We start from the raw sequence: 19,747 nt of genomic DNA on the forward strand, positions 1-19,747 counted from the left end.
TCGAGAAGGTAAACTCATTTTCCAGTGTACTAGAAGCTATAAACTCATTTTCCAGGGTACTAGAAGGTATAAACTCCTTTTGCAGGGTTCTAGAATGTATAAACTCCTTTTCCAGGGCATTAGAAGATGTAAACTCCTTTTCCAGGTCACTAGAAGGTGTAAACTCCTTTTGCACGGTATTAGAACGTAAACTCCTTTTCCAGGGCATTAGAAGATGTAAACTCCTTTTCCAGGTCACTAGAAGGTGTAAACGCCTTTTCCAGTGTACTAGAAGCTATAAGCTCCTTTTCCAGGGTACGAGAAGGTATAAACTCCTTTTGCAGGGTACTAGAAGGTGTAAACTCCTTTTCGAGGTCACTAGAAGGTGTAAACTCCTTTTCCAGGGTACTAGAAGTTGTAAACTCCTTTTCCAGGTCACTAGAAGGTAAACTCCTTTTCCAGGTCACTAGAAGGTAAACTCCTTTTCCAGGGCATTATTAGGTGCAACCTCCTTTTCCATGGTACTAGAAGATATAAGCTCCTTTTCCAGGGCACTAGAAGGTGTAAACTCCTTTTCCAGGTCACTAGAAGGTGTAAACTCCTTTTGCAGGGCACTAGAAGATAAACTCCTTTTCCAGGGCACTAGAAGGTAAACTCCTTTTCCAGGGTACTAGAAGGTGTAAACTCCTTTTCCAGGGCATTAGAAGATGTAAACTCCTTTTCCAGGGTACTAGAAGGTATAAACTTCTTTTCCAGGGTACTAGAAGGTAAACTCCTTTGTCAGGTCACTGGAAGGTGTAAGCTCCATTCCAGGGTACTAGAAGGTATAAACATCTTTTCCAGGTCACTAGAAGGTGTAAATTACTTTTCCAGGGTACTAGAAGGTAAACTCCTTTTTCAGGTCACTAGAAGGTGTAAACGTCTTTTCCAGGGTACAAGAAGGTGTAAACTCCTTTTCCAGGGTACTAGAAGGTGTAAACTCCTTTTGCAGGGTACTCGAAGGTATTAAACTCCTTATCCAGGGTACTAGAAGGTGTCAACTCCTTTTCCAGGGCACTAGAAGATGTAAACTCCTTTTCCTGGTCACAAGAAGGTGTGAACTCCTTTTGCAGGGTACTCGAAGGTATTAAACTCCTTATCCAGGGCACGAGATGGTGAACTACTTTTCCAGGGTACTGGAAGGTATAAACTGCTTTTGCAGGGCCCTAGAAGGTGAACTCCTTTTCCAGGTCACTCGAAGGTATAAACTCCTTTTGCAGGGTACGAGAATGTAAACTCCTTTTCCAATGTACTAGAAGCTATAAACTCATTTTCCAGGGTACTAGAAGGTATAAACTCCTTTTGCAGGGTTCTAGAATGTATAAACTCCTTTTCCAGGGCATTAGAAGATGTAAACTCCTTTTCCAGGTCACTAGAAGGTGTAAACTCCTTTTGCAGGGCACTTGAAGGTAAACTCCTTTTCCGGGGCATTAGAAGATGTAAACTCCTTTTCCAGGTCACTAGAAGGTGTAAACGCCTTTTCCAGTGTACTAGAAGCTATAAGCTCCTTTTCCAGGGTATGAGAAGGTAAACTCCTTTTCCAGGTCACTAGAAGGTAAACTCCTTTTCCAGGGGACTATAAGGTGTAAACTCCTTTTCCAGGGCACGAGAACATAAACTCCTTTTCCAGGGCACTAGAAGGTGTAAACTCCTTTTCCAGGGTACAAGAAGGTATAAACTCCTTTAGCAGTGTAATAGAAGGTATAAACTCCTTTTCCAGGATACGAGAAGGTATAAACTCCTTTTTCAGGGTACTAGAAGGTGTAAACTCTTTTCCAGATCACTGGAAGGTGTAAACTCATTTTCCAGGTCACGAGAAGGTGTAAACTCCTTTTCCAGGGCACTTGAAGGTGTAAACTCCTAGTCCAGGGCACTCGAAGTTAAACTCCTTTTCCCGGGTACTATATGATTTAAACGCCTTTTCCAGGGCACTAAAATGTCAACTCCTTTTCCAGGTCACTAGTAGGTAAACTCCTTTTCCAGGTCACGAGAAGGTGTAAACTCCTTTTCCAGGGCACTTGAAGGTATCAACTCCTTTTGCAGAGAACTAGAATGTAACCTCCTTTTCCAGCGTACTGGAAGGTGTAAACTCCTTTTCCAAGGTACTAGAAGGTAAACTCCCTTTGCAGGGTACTAGAAGGCGTAAACTCTTTTTCAGGTCACTAGAAGGTATAAACTCCTTTTCCAGGGTACTAGAAGGTGTAAACTCTTTTTCAGGTCACTCTCTACAAGGTGTAAACTCCATTTCCAGGGTACTAGAAGGCATAAACTCCTTTTTCAGGTCACTAGAAGGTATAAGCTCCTTTCCAGGGTACTCGAAGGTATAACCTCCTTTTCCAGGGTACTAGAAGGTATAAACTCCTTTTCCAGGTCACTAGAAGGTGTAAATTCTTTTTGCAGGGTACTAGAAGGTAAACTCCTTTTCTAAGCTCCTGGAAGGTATAAACTCCTTTTCCAGGGTACTAGAAGATAAACTCTTTTCCAGGCTCCTAGAAGGTGTAAACTCCTTTTCCAACGTACTAGAAGGTATGAACTCCTGTTGCAGGGTACTAGAAAGTAAACTCCTTTTACATGGTACTATGTCTAAACTCCTTTTCCAGGTTACTAGGAGGTATACTCCTTTTCCAGGTCACTCGAAGGTGTAACTCCCTTTTCCAGGGTACTAGAAGGTATAAACTCCTTTTCCAGGGCACTAGAAGGTGTAAACTCCTTTTCCAGGGTACTAGAAGGTGTAACTTCCTTTTCCAGGGCACTAGAAGGTGTAAACTCCTTTTCCAGGCCCCTAGAAGGTGCAAACTCTTTTTCCAGGGTACTAGAACGTATAACTCATTTTCCAGGGCACTACAAGGTGCAAACTCTTTTCCCAGGGCACTCGAAGGTGTAAGCTCCTTTTCCAGGGCACTAGAAGGTGTAAACTGCTTTTCCAGGATACTAGAAGGTATAAACTCATTTTCCAGGGCATTGGAAGGTGTAACCTGCTTTTCCAGGGAACTAGAAGTTGTAACCTCCTTTTCCAGGGTACTAGAAGATGTAACCTTCTTTTCCAGGGCGCTAGAAGGTGTAACCTCCTTTTCCAGGGCGCTAGAAGGTGTAACCTCCTTTTCCAGGGTGCTAGAAGGTGTAACCTCCTTTTCCAGGGCGCTAGAAGGTGTAACCTCCTTTTCCAGGGTGCTAGAAGGTGTAACCTCCTTTTCCAGGGTGCTAGAAGGTGTAACCTCCTTTTCCAGGTCACTAGAAGGTATAAACTCCTTTTCCAGGTCACTAGAAGGTGTAAACTCCTTTTCCAGGATACTAGAAGTTATAAACTCCTTTCCAGGGTACTAGAAGCTGTAAACTCCTTTTCCAGGTCTCGGGAAGGTAAACTGCTTTTCCAGGTCACTCGAAAGTGTAACCTCCTTTTGCAGGGTGTAGGGGAGGACGAAAACCCCTCATTTTACCCAGAAGGAAAAGGGCTGTGGGATCAGTCTGTGCTGTGATTTGAAACCGATGGAAGGAAAACTTTGGGACACAAATGGAGACCCCCCCCAGTGTTTGGACTCATAGGAAAGGGAATTTAATTTGGAACTATCTACCAGAATGTTTGAAATCCTAAAGTGCACATGGAAGAAACTATGAACTTTAATCGAATTTGGGATTTTTTTTAAAGGTCTGCAAGAAAAGGGGTGGAGTCAATATCAAAAGGGCCAGTTTGGACATTGGAACTAATCAAATTGTCTGGGAACTGTATACCCTCGAAACTTGCCCCTTGAAAACATTAGCATTTAAACAATGCCACATACATATTCCAACACCTTTTTCATCAGGCATAGAAATATCTGGCTCAGGCCAGACTAGCACAATGGCTACAGGAGGCCAATGCAATCAACACCCACTCAAACCTTGAGTAGGTTAAGATCAGTGGAAAAAAAACCTAAAAACCTCAAACTGCTGCATTTTTCAAAATCAAAAGTCCACCAATGAGAAGAATCGACTTCAGCAGGAGAGGCGGACTGGATAATCTGGCTATAAAAAAGGGGTTTCTGACGTAGTGAAGAAGAGGAGTGATGATTTTCCCTGCCCTCGTGATTCAACAACCACAACCACAGGCCTCGCGACACTGAAGGAAAACCAGTGTCCGAAGACACCAAAGATAGAAGAAACAAACCACCAGACTGCGGAAGGCACAGTAGTGAGTATAACCTCTGGTCCCCAGAACTCCCAACTCAGTTAGGCCAGGAAAGGTGGGAGGTTGGGCATTGTACTGCTAAACTGGTGTAAAGATTTTCGTTGTGTCCGTTTAGTGGGATTTAGGGGGATTGTTTTGTTGGTGTATTGCTGTTTGTTGAGTTACACCTTGCCAAATAAATTGGAAGCCTAAAGTTCCTCTTGGAATCACCTTGTCTCAGTTCTATTGTATTACATCTCCTGATCGTGAGTCTTATGTCAGAACCGTGTAAGGGAAGCTAGGAGCGCCTCGAAAACGCTCAACTGTGTGTCACAGGCTAGGGAAGAAGAGGTTAGGAGTGTTTGACACTCACAGGTGCCTCACAGGCTAGGCATAAGCTGTGGGGACGCACGAGTCTCAAAACCCCCTTCATAAGCTGTGGACACAGTCTCTCCAGGGGTGCTCTTGCAGCACTCAGGGTACCTCACAGGCCAGGCATAAGCTGTGAGGGCAGAAGCCCAGAGAGAGACACCCAAGGCACAACAACCCTGTGAAAACCCCTTACAAGCGTACTAGAAGGTGTCAACTCTTTTTCAGGTCACTAGAAGGTGTAAACTCCTTTTTCAGGTCACCTGAAGGTGTAACCTCCTTTTCCAGCATACTAGAAGGTATAAACTCCTTTAGCAGTGTACTAGAAGGTATAAACTCCTTTTCCAGGGTACTAGAAGGTCAACTCCTTTGTCAGGTCACTAGAAGGTGTAAGCTCCTTTCCAGGGTACTAGAAGGTATAAACACCTTTTCCAGGTCACTAGAAGGTGTAAATTACTTTTGCAGGGCACGAGAAGGTAAACTCCTTTTCCAGGGTACTAGAAGGTAAACTCCTTTTTCAGGTCACTAGAAGGTGTAAACGTCTTTTCCAGGGTACAAGAAGGTGTAAACTCCTTTTCCAGGGTACTAGAAGGTGTAAACCCCTTTTCCAGGGTACTAGAAGGTAAACTCTTTTCCCCGGGCACTAGAATGTGTCAACTCCTCTTTCAGGGAACTCAAAGGTATTAAACTACTTTTCCAGGGTACTCGAAGGTATTAAACTCCTTATCCAGGGTACTAGAAGGTGTCAACTCCTTTTCCAGGGCACTAGAAGATGTAAACTCCTTTTCCAGGTCACAAGAAGGTGTGAACTCCTTTTGCAGGGTACTCGAAGGTATTAAACTCCTTATCCAGGGCACGAGATGGTGAACTACTTTTCCAGGGTACTGGAAGGTATAAACTCCTTTTGCAGGGCCCTAGAAGGTGAACTCCTTTTCCAGGTCACTCGAAGGTGTAAACTCCTTTTGCAGGGTTCGAGAAGGTAAACTCATTTTCCAGTGTACTAGAAGCTATAAACTCATTTTCCAGGGTACTAGAAGGTATAAACTCCTTTTGCAGGGTTCTAGAATGTATAAACTCCTTTTCCAGGGCATTAGAAGATGTAAACTCCTTTTCCAGGTCACTAGAAGGTGTAAACTCCTTTTGCACGGTACTAGAACGTAAACTCCTTTTCCATGGCATTAGAAGATGTAAACTCCTTTTCCAGGTCACTAGAAGGTGTAAACGCCTTTTCCAGTGTACTAGAAGCTATAAGCTCCTTTTCCAGGGTACTAGAAGGTGTAAACTCCTTTTCGAGGTCACTAGAAGGTGTAAACTCCTTTTCCAGGGTACTAGAAGTTGTAAACTCCTTTTCCAGGTCACTAGAAGGTAAACTCCTTTTCCAGGTCACTAGAAGGTAAACTCCTTTTCCAGGGCATTATTAGGTGCAACCTCCTTTTCCATGGTACTAGAAGATATAAACTCCTTTTCCAGGGCACTAGAAGGTTTAAACTCCTTTTCCAGGTCACTAGAAGGTGTAAACTCCTTTTGCAGGGCACTAGAAGATAAACTCCTTTTCCAGGGCACTAGAAGGTAAACTCCTTTTCCAGGGTACTAGAAGGTGTAAACTCCTTTTCCAGGGCATTAGAAGATGTAAACTCCTTTTCCAGGGTACTAGAAGGTATAAACTTCTTTTCCAGGGTACTAGAAGGTATAACCTCCTTTTCCAGGGTACTAGAAGGTGTAAACTCCTTTTGCAGGGTACTCGAAGGTGTAACCTCCTTTTCCAAGGCACTAGAACGTGTGAACTCCTTTTCCAGGGTAATCGAAGGTAAACTCCTTTTTCAGGTCACTCGAAGGTGTAAACTCCTAGTCCAGGGCACTCGAATTTAAACTTCTTTTCCCGGGTACTATATGATTTAAACGCCTTTTCCAGGGCACTAAAAGGTCAACTCCTTTTCCAGGTCACTAGTAGGTAAACTCCTTTTCCAGGTCACGAGAAGGTGTAAACTCCTTTTCCAGGGCACTTGAAGGTATAAACACCTTTTGCAGAGTACTAGAATGTAACCTCCTTTTCCAGGGTACTGGAAGGTGTAAACTCCTTTTCCAAGGTACTAGAAGGTAAACTCCCTTTGCAGGGTACTAGGAGGTGTAAACTCTTTTTCAGGTCACTAGAAGGTATAAACTCCTTTTCCAGGGTACTAGAAGGTGTAAACTCTTTTTCAGGTCACTCTCTACAAGGTGTAAACTCCATTTCCAGGGTACTAGAAGGCATAAACTCCTTTTTCAGGTCACTAGAAGGTATAAGCTCCTTTCCAGGGTACTCGAAGGTATAAGCTCCTTTTCCAGGGTACTAGAAGGTATAAACTCCTTTTCCAGGTCACTAGAAGGTGTAAATTCTTTTTGCAGGATACTAGAAGGTAAACTCCTTTTCTAGGCTCCGAGAAGGTATAAACTCCTTTTCCAGGGTACTAGAAGATAAACTCCTTTTCCAGGCTCCTAGAAGGTGTAAACTCCTTTTCCAGCATACTAGAAGGTATGAACTCCTGTTGCAGGGTACTAGAAAGTAAACTCCTTTTACATGGTACTATGTCTAAACTCCTTTTCCAGGTCACTCGAAGGTGTAACTTCCTTTTCCAGGGTACTAGAAGGTATAAACTCCTTTTCCAGGGCACTAGAAGGTGTAAACTCCTTTTCCAGGCCCCTAGAAGGTGTAAACTCTTTTCCAGGGTACTAGAACGTATAACTCATTTTCCAGGGCACGACAAGGTGCAAACTCTTTTTCCAGGGCACTCGAAGGTGTAAGCTCCTTTTCCAGGGCACTAGAAGGTGTAAACTGCTTTTCCAGGATACTAGAAGGTATAAACTTATTTTCCAGTGCATTGGAAGGTGTAACCTGCTTTTCCAGGGAACTAGGAGTTGTAACCTGCTTTTCCAGGGAACTAGAAGTTGTAACCTGCTTTTCCAGGGCACTAGAAGATATAAACACCCTTTCCAGGGTACTAGACGGTGTACTCCTTTTCCAGGGTGCTAGAAGGTGTAACCTCCTTTTCCAGGGAGCTAGAAGGTGTAACCTCCTTTTCCAGGGTGCTAGAAGGTGTAAACTCCTTTTCCAGGGAGCTAGAAGGTGTAACCTCCTTTTCCAGCGTACTAGAAGGTGTGAACTCCTTTTCCAGCATACTTGAAGGTATAAACTACCTTTCCAGGGTACTAGACGGTATACTCCTTTTCCAGGTTACTAGAATGTGTAAACTCCTTTTCCAGGATACTGGAAGGTGTAACCTCCTTTTCCAGGATACTAAAAGGTGTGAACTCCTTTTCCAGCATACTTGAAGGTATAAACTATCTTTCCAGGGTACTAGACGGTATACTCCTTTTCCAGGTTACTAGAATGTGTAAACTCCTTTTCCAGGGCGCTTGAAGGTGTAAACTCCTTTTCCAGGTCACTTGAAGGTGTAAACTCCTTTTCCAGGGTACTAGAATGTATAAACTCCTTTTCCAGGCTACTAGAAGGTGTAAATTCCTTTTCCAGGGCACTTGAAGGTGTAAACTCCTTTCCAGGGCACTAAAAGGTATAAACTCCTTTTTCGGGGCCCTAGAAGGTGTAAACTCCTTTTGCAGGGCACTCGAAGGTAAACTCCTTTTTCCAGGTCACGAGAAGGTTTAAACTCCTTTGCCAGGGTACTAGAAGATGTAAACTCTTTTCCAGGGCACTAGAAGGTGTAAACTCCTTGTGCAGGGTACTGGAAGGTAAACTCCTTTTTGCAGGACACTAGAAGGTAAACTCCTTTTCCAGGTCACTAGAAGGAAAACTCCTTTTCCAGGGTACTAGAAGGTGTAAACTCCTTTTCTGGGGTGCTAGAAGGTGTAAACTCCTTTTCCAGGGCACTTGAAGGTGTAAACTCATTTTCCAGGACCCTAGAAGGTGTGAATTCCTTTTCCAGGGTACTAGAAGGTAGAAACTCCTTTAGCAGTGTACTCGAAGGTATAAACTCCTTTTCCAGGGTACTAGAAGGTATAAACTCCTTTTGCAGGGTACTAGAATGTAGAAACTCCTTTTACAGGGAATTAGTAGGTGTAAACCCATTTTCCAGGGCACTAGAAGGTGTAAACTCCTTTTCAAGGGCACTAGAAGGTAAACTCCTTTTCCAGGGAACTAGAAGGTATAAACTCCTTTTCGAGGTCAGTAGAAGGTGTAAACTCCTTTTCCAGGGCACTAGAAGGTGTAAACTCCTTTTCCAGGGTACTAGAAGGTGTAAACTCCTTTAGCAGTGTACTAGAAGGTATAAACATCTTTTCCAGGGTACTAAAAGGTAAACTCCTTTTCCAGGTCACTAGAAGGTAAACTCCTTTTCCAGGGTACTAGACGGTGTAAACTCCTTTTCCAGGTCACTAGAAGGTAAACTCCTTTTCCAGGGTACTAGAAGGTAAACTCCTTTTCCAAGGTACTAGAAAGGTATAAACTCCTTTTGCACGGTACTAGAATGTAGAAACTCCTTTTCCAGGGCATTAGAAGGTGCAATCTCCTTTTCCAGGGTACTAGAAGATGTAAACTCCTTTTCCAGGGTACTAGAAGGTGCAAACTCCTTTTCCAGGTTACTCGAGGGTGTAAACTCTTTTCCAGGTCACTAGAAGGTGCAAACTCCTTTTTCAGGTCACTAGAAGGTGCAAACTCCTTTTCCAGGATACTCGAGGGTGTAAACTCCTTTTCCAGGGTACTAGAAGGTGTAAACTCCTTTTCTAGGGTACTAGAAGGTGTAAACTCCTTTTCCAGGGTGCTAGATGGTGTAAACTCCTTTTCCAGGGCACTTGAAGGTGTAAACTCCTTTTCCAGGACCCTAGAATGTGTGAACTCCTTTTCCAGGGTACTAGAAGGTGTGAAGGTGTAAACTCCTTTTCCAGGATACTAGAAGGGTAAATTCCAATTGCAAGGCACTAGAATGTATAAACTCCTTTTCCAGAGCATTAGAAGTTGCAAACTCCTTTTCCAGTGTACTAGAAGGTGTCAACTCATGGTTCAGGGTACTAGAAGATGTAAACTCCTTTTCCTGGGTAATATGAGGTGCAAACTCCTTTTCCAAGGTACTAGAAGGTGCAAACTCCTTTTCCAGGGTATTTGAAGGTGTAAACTCCTTTTCCAGGTCACTAGACGGTAAACCCCTTTTCCAGTGCACTAGAAGTTTTAAACTCCTTTTCCAGGGTACTAGAAGGTATAAACTCCTTTAGCAGTGTACTAGAAGGTATAAACTCCTTTTCCAGGGTACTAGAAGGTAAAACTCCTTTTTCAGGGTACTAGAAGGTGTAAACTCTTTTCCAGGTTACTAGAAGGTGTAATCTCCTTTTCCATGGTACTAGTAAGGTATAACCTCCTTTTGCAGGGCACTAGAAAGGTATAAACTCCTTTTGCAGGGTACTAGAATGTAGAAACACCTTTTCCAGGGCATTATTAGGTTTAACCTCCTTTTCCATGGTACTAGAAGATGTAAACTCCTTTTCCAGGGCACTAGAAGGTGTAAACTCCTTTTGCAGGGCACTCGAAAGTAAACTCCTTTTTACAGGTCACGAGAAGGTTTAAACTCTTTTCCAGGGCACTAGAAGGTAAAACTCCTTTTTCAGGGTACTAGAAGGTGTAAACTCTTTTCCAGGTTACTAGAAGGAGTAATCTCCTTTTCCATGGTACTAGTAAGGTATAACCTCCTTTTGCAGGGTACTGGAAGGTAAACTCCTTTTTGCAGGACACTAGAAGGTAAACTCCTTTTCCAGGTCACTAGAAGGAAAACTCCTTTTCCAGGGTACTAGAAGGTGTAAACTCCTTTTCCAGGGTGCTAGAAGGTGTAAACTCCTTTTCCAGGGTACTAGAAGGTGTAAACTCCTTTTCTAGGGTGCTAGAAGGTGTAAACTCCTTTTGCAGGGCACTTGAAGGTGTAATCTCATTTTCCAGGACCCTAGAAGGTGTGAATTCCTTTTCCAGGGTACTAGAAGGTAGAAACTCCTTTAGCAGTGTACTCGAAGGTGTAAACTCCTTTTCCAGGGTACTAGAAGGTGTAAACTCCTTTTCTAGGGTGCTAGAAGGTGTAAACTCCTTTTCCAGGGCACTTGAAGGTGTAAACTCATTTTCCAGGACCCTAGAAGATGTGAATTCCTTTTCCAGGGTACTAGAAGGTAGAAACTCCTTTAGCAGTGTACTCGAAGGTATAAACTCCCTTTCCAGGGTACTAGAAGGTATACACTCCTTTTTCAGGGTACTAGAAAGGTATAAACTCCTTTTGCAGGGAATTAGTAGGTGTAAACCCATTTTCCAGGGCACTAGAAGGTGTAAACTCCTTTTCAAGGGCACTAGAAGGTAAACTCCTTTTCCAGGGAACTAGAAGGTATAAACTCCTTTTCGAGGTCAGTAGAAGGTGTAAACTCCTTTTCCAGGGCACTAGAAGGTGTAAACTCCTTTTCCAGGGTACTAGAAGGTGTAAACTCCTTTAGCAGTGTACTAGAAGGTATAAACATCTTTTCCAGGGTACTAGAAGGTAAACTCCTTTTCCAGGGCACTAGAAGGTAAACTCCTTTTCCAGGTTACTAGAAGTTGTAAACTCCTTTTCCAGGTCACTAGAAGGTAAACTCCTTTTCCAGGGTACTAGAAGTTGTAAACTCCTTTTCCAGGTCACTCGAAGGTAAACTCCTTTTCCAGGGTACTAGAAGGTAAACTCCTTTCCCAGGGTACTAGAAGGTATAAACTCCTTTTGCACGGTACTAGAATGTAGAAACTTCTTTTCCAGGGCATTAGCAGGTGCAATCTCCTTTTCCAGGGTACTAGAAGATGTAAACTCCTTTTCCAGGATACTAGAAGGTGCAAACTCCTTTTCCAGGTTACTCGAGGGTGTAAACTCTTTTCCAGGTCACTAGAAGGTGCAAACTCCTTTTTCAGGTCACTAGAAGGTGCAAACTCCTTTTCCAGGATACTCGAGGGTGTAAACTCCTTTTCCAGGGTACTAGACGGTGTAAACCCCTTTTCCAGGGCACTTGAAGGTGTAAACTCCTTTTCCAGGGAACTAGAAGGTATAAACTCCTTTTCCAGGATACTAGAAGGGTAAACTCCAAATGCAGGGCACTAGAATGTATAAACTCCTTTTCCAGAGCATTAGAAGGTGCAAACTCCTTTTCCAGTGTACTAGAAGGTGTCAACTCATTTTTCAGGGTACTAAAAGATGTAAACTCCTTTTCCTCGGTAATATGAGGTGCAAACTCCTTTTCCAAGGTACTAGAAGGTGCAAACTCTTTTTCTAGGCTTCAAGAAGGTTTAAACTCCTTTTTCCGGGCACTAGAATGTGTAAGCTCCTTTTCCAAGGTACTAGAAGGTGTAAACTCCTTTTCCAGGGCACTCGAAGGTAAACTCCTTTTCCAGGGAATTAGTAGGTGTAAACCCATTTTCCAGGGCACTAGAAGGTGTAAACTCCTTTTCCAGGGTACCAGAAGGTGTAAACTCCTTTAGCAATGTACTAGACGGTGTAAACTCCTTTTCAAGGGCACTAGAAGGTAAACTCCTTTTCCAGGTCACTAGAAGGTAAACTCCTTTTCCAGGGTACTGGAAGGTATAAACTCCTTTAGCAGTGTACTAGAAGGTATAAACTCCTTTTCCAGGGTACTAAAAGGTATAAACTCCTTTTTCAGGGTACTAGAAGGTATAAACTATTTTCCAGGTCACTAGAAGGTGTAAACTCATTTTCCAGGGTACTAGAAATGTATAAACTCCTTTTGCAGGGAAGTAGAAAGGTATAAACTCCTTTTGCAGGGTACTAGCATGTAGAAACTCCTTTTCCAGGGCATTAGAAGGTGCAACCTCCTTTTCCAGGATACTAGAAGATGGAAACTCCTTTTCCAGGGTACTAGAAGATGTAAACTCCTTTTCGAGGGCACTCGAAGGTGTAAACTACTTTTCCAGGGTACCAGGAGGTAAACTCCTTTTCCAGGGTACTAGAAGGTAAACTCCTTTTCCAGGGCACTTGAAGGTGTAAACTCTTTTCCAGGTCACTAGAAGGTATAAACTCCTTTTCCAGGCCACTAGAAGGTGCAAACTCCTTTTCCAGGATACTCAAGGGTGTAAACTCCTTTTCCAGGGTGCTGGAAGCGATAAACTCCTTTTGCAGAGTACTAGAATGTATAAACTCCTTATCCAGGGAATTAGTAGGTGTAAACCCATTTTCCAGGGCACTAGAAGGTGTAAACTCCTTTTCCAGGGAACTAGAAGGGTAAACTCCATTGGCAGGGCACTAGAATGTATAAACTCCTTTTCCAGAGCATTAGCAGCTGCAAACTCCTTTTCCAGTGTACTAGAAGGTGTCAACTCATTGTTCAGGGCACTAGAAGATTTAAACTCCTTTGCCTGGGTAATCTGAGCTGCAAACTCCTTTTCCAAGGTACTAGAAGGTGCAAACTCCTTTTCTGGGGTACGAGATGGTGTAAACTCCTTTTCGAGGTCACTAGAAGGTAAACTCCTTTTCCAGGGCACTAGAAGGTAAACTCCTTTTCCAGGGCACTAGAAGGTAAACTCCTTTAGCAGTGTACTAGAAGGTATAAACTCCTTTTCCAGGATACTAGAAGGTATAAACTCCTTTATCAGGGTACTAGAAGGTGTAAACTCTTTTCCAGGTTACTAGAAGGTGTAAACTCATTTTCCAGGGCACTAGAAGGTGTAATCTCTTTGTCCATGGTACTAGAAAGGTATAAACTCCTTTTGCAGGGTACTAGAAAGGTATAAACTCCTTTTGCAGGGTACTAGAATGTAGAAATTCCTTTTCCAGGGCATAATTAAGTTTAACCTCCTTTTCCATGGTACTAGACGATGTAAACTCCTTTTCCAGGGCACTAGAAGGTGTAAACTCCTTTTCCGGGACCCTAGAAGGTGTAAACTCCTTTTGCAGGGCACTAGAAGGTAAACTCCTTTTCCAGGTCACGAGAAGGTGTAAACTCCTTTGCCAGGGTACTAGAAGATGTAAACTCTTTTCCAGGCCACTAGAAGGTGTAAACTCCTTGTGCAGGGTACTGGAAGGTAAACTCCTTTTTGCAGGATACTCGAAGGTGCAAACTCCTTTTCCAGGATACTCGAGTGTGTAAACTCCTTTTCCAGGGTACTAGAAGGTGTAAACTCCTTTTCCAGGGTGCTAGAAGGTGTAAACTCCTTTTCCAGGACCCTAGAAGGTGTAAACTCCTTTTCCAGGGTACTAGAAAGTGTAAACTCCTTTTGCAGGGCACTAGAAGGTGTAAACTCCTTTTCCAGGGTACTAGAAGGTGTAAACTCCTTTAGCAGTGTACTAGACGGTGTAAACTCCTTTTCAAGGGCACTAGAAGGTAAACTCCTTTTCCAGGGAACTAGAAGGTGTAAACTCCTTTTCGAGGTCAGTAGAAGGTGTAAACTCCTTTTCCAGGGCACTAGAGGGTGTAAACTCCTTTTCCAGGGTACTAGAAGGTGTAAACTCCTTTAGCAGTGTATTAGAAGGTATAAATATCTTTTCCAGGGTACTAGAAGGTAAACTCCTTTTCCAGGGTACGAGAAGGTGCAAACTCCTTTTCCAGGTCACTAGAAGGTAAACTCCTTTTCCAGGGTACTAGAAGGTAAACTCCTTTTCCAGGGTACTAGAAAGGTATAAACTCCTTTTGCACGATACTAGAAAGGTATAAACTCCTTTTGCAGGGTACTAGAATGTAGAAACTCCTTTTCCAGGGAATTAGAAGTGCAACCTCCTTTTCCAGTGTACTAGAAGATGTAAACTCCTTTTCCAGGGTACTAGAAGGTGCAAACTCCTTTTCCAGGTTACTCGAGGGTGTTAACTCTTTTCCAGGTCGCTAGAAGGTGCAAACTCCTTTTTCAGGTCACTAGAAGGTGCAAACTCCTTTTCCAGGATACTCAAGGGTGTAAACTCCTTTTCCAGGGTACTAGAAGGTGTAAACTCCTTTTCCAGGGTGCTAGACGGTGTAAACTCCTTTTCCAGGGCACTTGAAGGTGTAAACTCCTTTTCTAGGACCCTAGAATGTGTGAACTCCTTTTCCAGGGTACTAGAAGGTGTAAACTCCTTTTCCAGGGAACTAGAAGGTATAAACTCCTTTTCCAGAATACTAGAAGGGTAAACTCCAATTGCAGGGCACTATAATGTATAAACTCCTTTTCCAGAGCATTAGAAGGTGCAAACTCCTTTTCCAGTATACTAGAAGGTGTCAACTCATTTTTCAGGGTACTAGAAGATGTAAACTCCTTTTCCTCAGTAATATGAGGTGCAAACTCCTTTACCAAGGTACTAGAAGGTGCAAACTCTTTTTCTAGGCTTCGAGAAGCTGTAAACTCCTTTTCCAGGGCATTAGAAGGTGCAACCTCCTTTTCCAGGGTACTAGAAGATGTAAACTCCTTTTCCAGGGTACTCGAGGGTGTAAACTCTTCTTCATGTCACTTGAAGGTGCAAACTCCTTTTTCAGGTCACTAGAAGGTGCAAACTCCTTTTCCAAGATACTCGAGGGTGTAAACTCCTTTTCCAGGGTACTAGAAGGTGTAAACTCCTTTTCCAGGGTACTAGAAGGTGTAAACTCCTTTTCCAGGGTGCTAGACAGTGTAAACTCCTTTTCCAGGGCACTTGAAGGTGTAAACTCCTTTTCCAGGACCCTAGAAGGTGTGAACTCCTTTTCCAGGGTACTAGAATGTGTAAACTCCTTTTCCAGGGTACTAGAAGGTAAACTCCTTTTCCAGGGTACTAGAAGGTGTAAACTCCTTTTCCAGGGTACTAGAAGGGTAAACTCCAATTGCAGGGCACTAGAATGTATAAACTCCTTTTCCAGAGCATTAGAATGTGCAAACTCCTTTTCCGGTGTACTAGAAGGTGTCAACTCATTTTTCAGGGTACTGGAAGATGTAAACTCCTTTTCCTGGGTAATATGAGGTGCAAAATCCTTTTCCAAGGTACTAGAAGGTGCAAACTCTTTTTCTAGGCTACGAGAAGGTGTAAACTCCTTTTTCCTGGCACTAGAATGCGTAAGCTCCTTTTCCAAGGTACTAGAAGGTGTAAACTCCTTTTCCAGGGCACTCTAAGGTAAACTCCTTTTCCAGGGTACTAGAAGGTGTAAGCTCCTTTTCCAGGGTACTAGAAGGTGTAAACTCCTTTTCCAGGGTACTAGAAGGTGTAAACTCCTTTTCCAGGGTACTAGAAGGTGTAAACTCCTTTTCCAGGGTACTAGAAGGGGAGGATTCGCAGACGGGGGGAACTGAAACCAAATATCACGTCAAGAGCTGACAATCACTCGATTCCTCAGGACTTGAATATCATTACCGCCTTTGAATGTGGAAGGAGAAACGTTTGTCTGTTCTGTCTGTGAGAACATATTTCAAACATCAGTGTGACTGGAAAAGCACCAAGACACCCACACCTGAATGAGTGTGCTCCAAGCTGTGGAAAGAGCAGTATCCGGGTACACAGCCTGAAAGATCAACGCACCATTCACAGCGGGGAGAAAGAGTACACGTGTTGTATGTGGGGACCAGGCTTCAAGTGATCATCCAACCTGGAGAGTCACAAGGACACCCGCACCATGGAGAAACGGTGGAAATGTGGGGACTGTAGGAGGGGATTCAATTCACCGTCTGATCTGGAAATTCATCATCGCACTCACATTGGGGAAAGGCCGTTCACCTGCTCTGTGTGTCGGAAGGGATTCACTCGGTCATCCCACCTGTTAACACACGAGCGAGTTCACACTGGGGAGAGGCCGTTCACCTGCTCCGTGTGTGGGAAGGGATTCACTCGGTCATCTGACCTGCTGAGACACCAGCGACTTCACACTGGGGAGAGGCCGTTCACCTGCTCAGAGTGTGGGAAGGGATTCACTCGGTCATCCAACCTGCTGAGACACCAGCGACTTCACACTGGGGAGAGGCCGTTCACCTGCTCAGAGTGTGGGAAGGGATTCACTCGGTCATCTGACCTGCTGAGACATCAGCGAGTTCACACTGGGGAGAGGCCGTTCACCTGCTCAGAGTGTGGGAAGGGAGTCACTCGGTCATCCAACCTGCTGAGACATCAGCGAGTTCACACTGGGGAGAGGCCGTTCACCTGCTCAGAGTGTGGGAAGGGATTCACTCGGTCATCTGACCTGCTGAGACATCAGCGAGTTCACACTGGGGAGAGGCCGTTCACCTGCTCAGAGTGTGGGAAGGGATTCACTCGGTCATCCAACCTGCTGAGACATCAGCGAGTTCACACTGGGGAGAGGCCGTTCACCTGCTCAGAGTGTGGGAAGGGATTCACTCGGTCATCTGACCTGCTGAGACACCAGCGAGTTCACACTGGGGAGAGGCCGTTCATCTGCACTATGTGTGGGAAGGGATTCACTCGATCATGCCATCTACGGACACACCAGCGATTTCACAAGTGACTGCAGGGTTTGGATACTGCTGTTACCCCAGACTGAACTGTGTCCATTCTGAGAGTTGGGCTTTCTTTCTGCTGATATTCATTCCCCCTATAACTGGCTGGAGTTTAATATTCTGGATATTTGACCAATTAATCAATGGGAAAAAGGTGAGCTAAAAATAATGCTGATTGTGTTTGCATCCACACCACTCTTTCAAGGGTTTTCTTCAAATACTGAAAGCCCCAACAAATGGGGTTAAAATTTGTTAAACAATTGATAATAAAATGAATTGAAACTACATGTTGGTTTCGGAATTCTCTGGGATCGAAGCGGACATGCTGTGCCTTGAAATACCGCCGATGTCCAGTAGATGACGCTGTCCCTCCAATTAAGGACTGATTGGAGCGTGACTGTCCCCAAGAGCAGGGGGGAAATAGGAGGTGAGTGGGGTGGATTGACCCATCCACCTCCACGGAGGTGTGTGGGGTTGCTGACCTATCCACCTCCATGGCACGAACCTGGTATTGCAGTACTTCCAGGAATGGTGCAGTGGCTCTTGGCCTTTTGGCTAAGAGCATTGGCGCAGGATGATCCTTGATGTGTGCAAGGTGACCTCTGGTGTTTGTGATTTGACAAAGAATTGGAAAGATTGGCTACGAATTTAAAAAAAATGAGGGCAGCTCAGGGTCAGACACTGCACCCCACAGGGACATCACATACTGCCCCCTCCCTGGGGCAGCTCAGGGACAGACACTGCACCCCACAGGGACATCACATACTGCCCCCTCCCTGGGGCAGCTCAGGGTCAGACACTGCACCCCACAGGGACATCACATACTGCCCCCTCCCTGGGGCAGCTCAGGGTCAGACACTGCACCCCACAGGGATATCACATACTGCCCCCTCCCTGGGGCAGTTCAGGGTCAGACACTGCACCCCACAGGGACATCACATACTGCCCCCTCCCTGGGGCAGCTCAGGGTCAGACACAGCACCCCACAGGGACATCACATACTGCCCCCTCCCTGGGGCAGCTCAGGGTCAGACACTGCACCCCACAGGGACATCACATACTGCCCCCTTCCTGGGGCAGCTCAGGGTCAGACACTGCACCCCACAGGGACATCACATACTGCCCCCTCCCTGGGGCAGCTCAGGGTCAGACACTGCACCCCACAGGGACATCACATACTGCCCCCTCCCTGGGGCAGCTCAGGGTCAGACACTGCACCCCACAGGGACATCACATACTGCCCCCTCCCTGGGGCAGCTCAGGGTCAGACACTGCACCCCACAGGGACATCACATACTGCCCCCTCCCTGGGGCAGCTCAGGGTCAGACACTGAACTTACTGCACCCCACAGGGACATCACATACTGCCCTCTCCCTGGGGCAGCTCAGGGTCAGACACTGCACCCCACAGGGACATCACATACTGCCCCCTCCCTGGGGCAGCTCAGGGTCAGACACTGCACCCCACAGGGACATCACATACTGCCCCCTCCCTGGGGCAGCTCAGGGTCAGACACTGCACCCCACAGGGACATCACATACTGCCCCCTCCCTGGGGCAGCTCAGTGTCAGACACTGCACCCCACAGGGACATCACATACTGCCCCCTCCCTGGGGCAGCTCAGGGTCAGACACTGCACCCCACAGGGACATCACATACTGCCCCCTCCCTGGGGCAGCTCAGGGTCAGACACTGCACCGCACAGGGACATCACATACTGCCCCCTCCCTGGGGCAGCTCAGGGTCAGACACTGCACCCCACAGGGACATCACATACTGCCGCCTCCCTGGGGCAGCTCAGGGTCAGACACTGCTCCCCACAGGGATATCACATACTGCCTCCTTCCTGAACAGGGAGATGGGGCCTCTGTTTAACACAACCCTGAACAAGCAGAGCGGGCCTCGGTTTAATATCCCCCTGAACAGGGAGAGGGGACCTCGGTTTAATATCCCCCTGAACAGGGAGAGGGGACATCGGTTTAATATCCCCCTGAACAGGGAGAGGGGGCCTCGGTTTAATATCCCCCTGAACAGGGAGACGGGACCTCGATTTAATATCCCCCTGAACAGGGAGAGGGGACCGCGGTTTAATATCCCCCTGAACAGGGAGAGGGGACCTCGGTTTAATATCCCCCTGAACAGGGAGAGGGGACCTCGGTTTAATATACCCCTGAACAGGGAGATGGGGCCTCGGTTTAATATCCCCCTGAACAGGGAGAGGGGACCTCGGTTTAATATCCCCCTGAACAGGGAGAGGGGACCTCGGTTTAATATCCCCCTGAACAGGGAGAGGGGGCCTCGGTTTAATATCCCTCTGAACAGGGAGAGGGGGTCTCGGTTTAATACCCCCCTGAACAGGGAGAGGGGACCTCGGTTTAATACCCCCCTGAACAGGGAGAGGGGACCTCGGTTTAATACCCCCCTGAACAGGGAGAGGGGACTTCGGTTTAATACCCCCCTGAACAGGGAGAGGGGGCATCGGTTTAATATCCCCCTGAACAGGGAGAGGGGGCCTCGGTTTTATATCCCCCTGAACAGGGAGAGGGAACCTCGGTTAACTATCCCCCTGAACAGGGAGAGGGGACCTCGGTTTAATATCCCCCTGAATAGGGAGAGGGGACCTCGGTTTAATATCCCCCTGAACAGGGAGAGGGAACCTCGGTTTACTCTCCCCCTGAACAGGGAGAGGGGACCTCGGTTTAACATCCCTCTGAACAAGGAGAGGGGGCTTCGGTTTAATATCCCTCTGAACAGGGAGAGGAGGCCTCGGTTTAATATCCCCCTGAACAGGGAGAGGGGGCTTCGGTTTAATATCCCCCTGAACAGGGGAGAGGGGACCTCG

General features: G+C 45.7%; 1 protein-coding gene across 1 annotated transcript; it reads left to right on the forward strand.

Annotated features, from left to right (window-relative positions):
• The first annotated feature begins 16,069 nt into the window (after nt 1-16,069).
• LOC139269203 (zinc finger protein 436-like) lies at nt 16,070-16,912 on the forward strand. Its single transcript, XM_070888295.1, has one exon. It carries the CDS (start codon nt 16,070-16,072, stop codon nt 16,910-16,912), a length of 843 nt encoding a protein of 280 aa, XP_070744396.1.
• The last annotated feature ends 2,835 nt before the right edge of the window (nt 16,913-19,747 follow it).

The sequence above is a fragment of the Pristiophorus japonicus genome, chromosome 8 (genome assembly GCF_044704955.1).
Source record: "Pristiophorus japonicus isolate sPriJap1 chromosome 8, sPriJap1.hap1, whole genome shotgun sequence".
NCBI classification, from domain to species: Eukaryota; Metazoa; Chordata; class Chondrichthyes; family Pristiophoridae; genus Pristiophorus; species Pristiophorus japonicus.